We start from the raw sequence: 5,294 nt of genomic DNA on the forward strand, positions 1-5,294 counted from the left end.
ATTATTTTCATTTGCCATTGGAATCATTTGTAGTGTTTTAAATCTGTGGTCAGTCTTGTCGGTCGGACGTTTTCTATAAAGTTTGATATCTTGTTTGTAAATGTTTTAGATTGCCGAAAAGACGCATTGTAAATTGCACTTAAATTTGCTCAAACCAAATATGTGGAACTGTTTTTTTTTCTTTTATGGATTACACAAATTGTTGCTCAGTGACACTTTTATTGTTGTTCCTACAGGATTTTGGACAGTCAGGACTAGAAGATGCTTGTAACCATCTTCCTGCTGCTGGTTGCTCTCTGTGCCAACAGAGGGTGCGGTGAGGACAGCGAAGCGGTGCAGAGACCTGGCCACGTGTCTGTCATCGTAGTGGGGGCAACGGGGGACCTGGCGCGGAAATACCTGTGGCAGGGATTCTTCCAGCTGTATGTTCAGCAGGTCGGCAGCGGGCACACCTTCACCTTCTACGGGGGAGGACTGTCCCCAGCTGAGACGGCCACGCCGGTCCTGTTCGAGATCCTGAAGGCGGTCTCGTGCTCGAAGGATGTCTCGCAGGAACGCTGCGCCGTCTTAAAAGAGCAGTTCCTGCGTGTCTCCCAGTATCGGCAGCTGAAAACCGTGGAGGACTACCAGGACCTGGCCAAGCACATAGAGCAACAGCTTCGGAAAGAGGGGATGACTGAGGAAGGGAGGCTCTTCTACCTCTCTGTTCCAGCTTTTGCTTATACAGATATAGCTGAGAAGATTAACGGCACTTGTAGGCCCGCTGGTGGGATTTGGCTGAGGGTCGTGCTCGAAAAACCTTTTGGACACAACTACAGGAGCGCTCAAGTGCTCGCAACTGAGCTCAGAAGCTTTCTGAATGAAGACGAAATGTACAGGATTGACCACTACTTGGGAAAGCAGGTAAAAATAATCTACAATGTGTTTTTGTTTTGTTGTACTTGCAATTTAGGTGTTAAATTTTATATTTTTTTCTTTTTCGGGAAACAAAAAAAGGTTGTGTCAAAGATACTTCCCTTTAGGACAGAGAACAGAAAAGCGTTGGATCCCATCTGGAACAGGCACCACATCGAGAGAATAGAGATTGTTTTGAAGGAGACGCTTGACTGTAAAGGTAACTAAGCATTTTAAAAATACAAATTTAATAAGGAGAATGGCTGAAAAAGGCCGTGATTTTAGGTTTTATGCATCAAAGGTCATCTGAGGCACGCCCTGAACCCCATATGTATAAAACCACAAGCACATAGTGTCAGGCACCGTAGTTGAGGGCTGTAGATCTTGGCTTGTTTTGCAGCAACAGACCATTCAGTCTCTAGACCAGTGATTCCCAACCAGGGGTACGTGTACCCTTTGGGGTATGTGAGCGTATTACATGGGGTACGTGGAAAAAAATTAACCAGATGTGTAAAAAAATTAATGAAATAGGACTGAGGTAGGGCCCTATGATTTCAGCAATGCAGAAAATGCAGATGAAATCACGGAATTGACACAAAATGRAACCCAGTATAAAAGCAGAATCTCATGGAATTTGCTCATTTGGGYGAGTTTTTGACGTTTTTTGGAAAATACAATAGATTTTGGACGCTTCCATTACCTGGTTTATTTACTTAATTACTTATTCACTTTCAAGGCAACGTTTTTATCTTTATGTTTAATTTGAGTTGAAAAGAATAAAATGCCAAGGAATTAAAAGTTCTAGGGGGTTAAATAAATAATTTTCATTTAATAATCAGTTGACGTATACATTATAGTTTCAGAGAATCATCATTACATTTGACTGAGGGGGTACTAGTGGTATGACAAAATGGCTCAAGCGGTAAACAGGTCTAAAAAGGTTGGGAACCACTGATCTAGACTGGGCAAAACTGAGTCCTGCAACAATCCAAGGATCTCATGGACACCAGCAAATACAATAAAACTTAAAATAAGTTTTTTTATTAAATTGTAAGATCCAATAAAGCTACGATCCTTCTTAATTATGTACAAATCCTTAAACATTATTGTGTACTCACTTTCCACAGTGACTTCTTTGTAAATTTTCGTTCCTTAAAGGTCGTATTGCCTTCTACGATGAGTACGGGGTGATCCGAGACGTCCTACAAAACCACCTCACTGAGGTCATGACGCTGCTGACCATGAAACTCCCTGCGAACGTGAGCGACAGTGGAGAGGTTCTCCGAAACCGGCTGCAGGTCCTCAATTCCATGCTGCCTTTAGGGAAAAACCAAGCTGTGACTGGACAGTACCAAGCCTACAAAACTGAGGTTCAGCAAGAGCTGAATAAAACCAAGGATCACGTCAGCGTGACTCCAACATTCGCAGGTTAGTGCAGCACTTTTTAAAAACCTTTTCTGATCTGATTTGTATCATTTAGTTAAAAACAGTGACATTATGTGGTTGTGTTTCAGCTGTTCTGGCCCACATCGACGAGGCCCGGTATGAAGGCGTGCCCATTCTTTTGATCTCAGGGAAGATGTTAGATGAACGTGTGGGATACGCACGCATACTTTTTAAGAACAATGTCTTTTGCATCCAAAACCACCACAGCGTTCACTGCAAACCTAAACAGATCGTGTTCTACTTCGGCCACGGCAGTCTCCAGCATGCAGCGGTCCTCGTTAGCAAGAATTTATTCAAGCCAGCTTTAAAAGACCACAGGTGGAAGGAAGTGACTGAGCACACGGATGTCAGCGTTCTGGGTCTGCACATTTCAGACTACTATGTACAAACTCCGATAAAAGAGAAGGAAGCATACTCTGAACTCATATCTCACATCTTAGCTGGACAGAAAAACAGCTTCATCAGTACCGAGAACCTGTTGGCCTCCTGGGGTTTGTGGACTCCACTTCTCATGGGCCTGACCGGCTCTTTCCCCCGGATCTACCCTGGTGGAGCCGACAATGGGGATATGCTGGACGTCCACCTGAGAGGGAAAGAAATCCACTACAACAGCGAGGCGGTAATAATCGGTGTTGATCAGATAGGAGGCGCATCAGCCAACGGTTTCCAAGTGATGCGGGGCAAGTTCCGCAGCGCCGACATGGTGTCTGCCTGGACCGAGGAGCTGGTCGAGCGGCTGGCCGTGGACATGGAGGAGGCGGCGGAGGCAGCGGTGAACGAGGGCAGCGTTTTCCACCTGGCCTTGTCCGGCGGGTCGACCCCTCTGGCGTTGTTCCACCGGTTGGCTCTGCACCACTTCTCCTTCCCCTGGTGGAACACCCACGTGTGGATGGTGGACGAGCGYTGCGTGCCGCCGACCGAACCGGAGTCCAACTTCTACAACCTGCACGAGCACCTGCTGCAGCACGTGAGGATACCCTATTACAACGTCCACCCCATGCCGGTGCAGCTCAACCAGCGCCTCTGCGTGGAGGAGGACGGAGGAGCGCTGCTGTACGAGGGGGAGCTCCGGAAACTCATCAACGGCTCCAGCTTTCACTTCGTGCTGCTGGGCGTCGGCTACGACGGCCACACCGCCTCGCTGTTCCCCGGCGGGAAGCCGAGCGAGCTCGGGGAGAGCCTGGTGACGCTCACCGAGAGCCCCGTTAAACCTCATCAGCGCATGAGCCTCACTTTCAGCGCCATAAACCGGGCGCGCAGGGTTGCCCTGTTGGTGATGGGCAAAGGCAAACATGAGCTGATCACCCAGCTGAGCCGAGTGAAGGACGATTCAAACAAATATCCCGTCACTGGAGTGAAACCTGCCAGTGGCAGCCTTGTTTGGTATATTGACTATGATGCACTTTTAGGTTAGGAGGGGATTTTAACTTTCAATCCCTTTTTAAATTCCCTGAAGCTGCTTTAGTTGGTTTACTGGTTGGTGGGAAAATAATATGTATGACGCATAACAGAGAGGACCGGTACTTTTTTTTTAGTTTATACAAACTAAATATACTTGATGTTTCTCTTTAGTGTTCTGTTTATTTTTATCCACCATGCTTCAAGTTGAGCAGAAGGATTCAGATGTTTTTTCATACAGTAAAAAGAAAACTCCTGTATGTTAGCAGGTTTAGGGTGTAGGAGTTTAAAGCTGCTTTTAAATCTTTCATTTTGGTGGGAAAGTGGTTGAATATTTTTTTTGCGAGACTGTTTTTCTTTTCAGAATCAGAAGTGCACTTAAGAGTGAAATGAATGGAAAAATATGAAGCACGCATGTCTGCAGTTTATAGGTTACGCAGCGTGGGATTTTTTTTTTATAAATTCTGGTGCTAAAACCCAGTTTCAACAAACACTGGAGTGATTTGTGTGAATATATTTTATCTCAGGTAGATTTGCAAATACAGTTTGCAGTTTTCTGTGTATTCTGCCATATTTGATTGTATCATTTCTATATTTTCACTGCAGCAACCCGAATCTAATGTATTTGGTTTAAAAAAAAAAGTGCTTCCAAAAGAATAATTTCATTTACTCATAAAGAAAATAAATGCAAATTTTGTAATATTACAAAACATCTGTTAAAGGCCATACACAGGGACATTCCTTTAAGAAAATGCATTAAATTCAACCTGGAGTTTATTATTTTTTTGTGTGTCAACATTTTCAGACAGGATCTGATGTATTAGACGTACATGAAGTTGTACATATTGACCTTCCAATAAAATTATTTCAATGAGAAAGCTGTTCTAACTGAATTTGATCATGAATAAAAAATGGAATTAATGGAAATTTTCATACATTTTTATAAAATAAAATAGCATAGCAATAAAACGGTTAAAATAATTATTTAAAAAGACTACACGGCACATAAAAAAAAACTGGTTCAGACTAAGATATTTTTAATTATGGGCCATTTTGTATTTGCCACATGTAGTTTACAAAACTACATAATTATAATCTTATTGCTCAGTAAAACACATGCTGGTCCCAAACAAACAGTTCTAAACAACGAAGACATTTGCTTTTCTGTAGACATGGATTTAACTCACTTTCATTTTTTTCTCTCTCTTCCCCCCCCCTCATGGTTTAATGTTACCGTCTGCTGGCGGCTCCGAAACCTCATGAATTCTTTAAAAGAATGGGATCAGATGACAGCTGGACCGCTTTGTCTCCCCCTGTTTCTGTTTGTCCCCCTGCCTTTTGGTTAACCACAATCCCCCTCTCACCATGAAAAAACCTAAAACGGACACAAACAGGTGTCACTTTGTTAAAAAGCGCAGATTATTTCTGTCGACGTTACAGTCTGAGAGATGTCCCTCACCTGTGCTGAAGGTGGAGGTGACTGTTAGAGCTACGGACATGTAGTACAGCTCCGGAGTGGTTCTGGCCTGTGAATATGAAGGAAGAATCATTTGTTG

General features: G+C 43.7%; 2 protein-coding genes across 6 annotated transcripts in view; one reads left to right on the plus strand and one right to left on the minus strand.

Moving 5' to 3' along the window:
- The window catches only part of h6pd (hexose-6-phosphate dehydrogenase (glucose 1-dehydrogenase)), a 6,419-nt gene extending 1,803 nt beyond the window's left edge, over window positions 1-4,616 (plus strand). The window contains exons 2-5 of the mRNA XM_014006222.1: window positions 237-903; window positions 997-1,114; window positions 2,053-2,322; window positions 2,409-4,616. Coding sequence (XP_013861676.1) covers window positions 262-903; window positions 997-1,114; window positions 2,053-2,322; window positions 2,409-3,754 — 2,376 coding nt within the window. The 5' untranslated portion in view covers window positions 237-261 and the 3' untranslated portion in view covers window positions 3,755-4,616. The remainder of the gene's footprint in view (window positions 1-236; window positions 904-996; window positions 1,115-2,052; window positions 2,323-2,408) is intronic.
- A 93-nt stretch (window positions 4,617-4,709) lies between these two features.
- LOC106516096 (uncharacterized) overlaps window positions 4,710-5,294 on the minus strand; it is a 2,488-nt gene continuing 1,903 nt past the window's right edge. For all 5 annotated transcript variants that reach the window (XM_014006287.1, XM_014006284.1, XM_014006283.1 and 2 more), the window contains exons 5-6: window positions 5,198-5,264; window positions 4,710-5,113 (exon numbers count right to left, since the gene is read on the minus strand). In XM_014006287.1, coding sequence (XP_013861741.1) covers window positions 5,007-5,113; window positions 5,198-5,264 — 174 coding nt within the window. In that variant the 3' untranslated portion in view covers window positions 4,710-5,006. The remainder of the gene's footprint in view (window positions 5,114-5,197; window positions 5,265-5,294) is intronic.

The sequence above is a fragment of the Austrofundulus limnaeus genome, unplaced genomic scaffold, assembly GCF_001266775.1.
Source record: "Austrofundulus limnaeus strain Quisiro unplaced genomic scaffold, Austrofundulus_limnaeus-1.0 Scaffold35, whole genome shotgun sequence".
Lineage (NCBI taxonomy): Eukaryota > Metazoa > Chordata > Actinopteri > Cyprinodontiformes > Rivulidae > Austrofundulus > Austrofundulus limnaeus.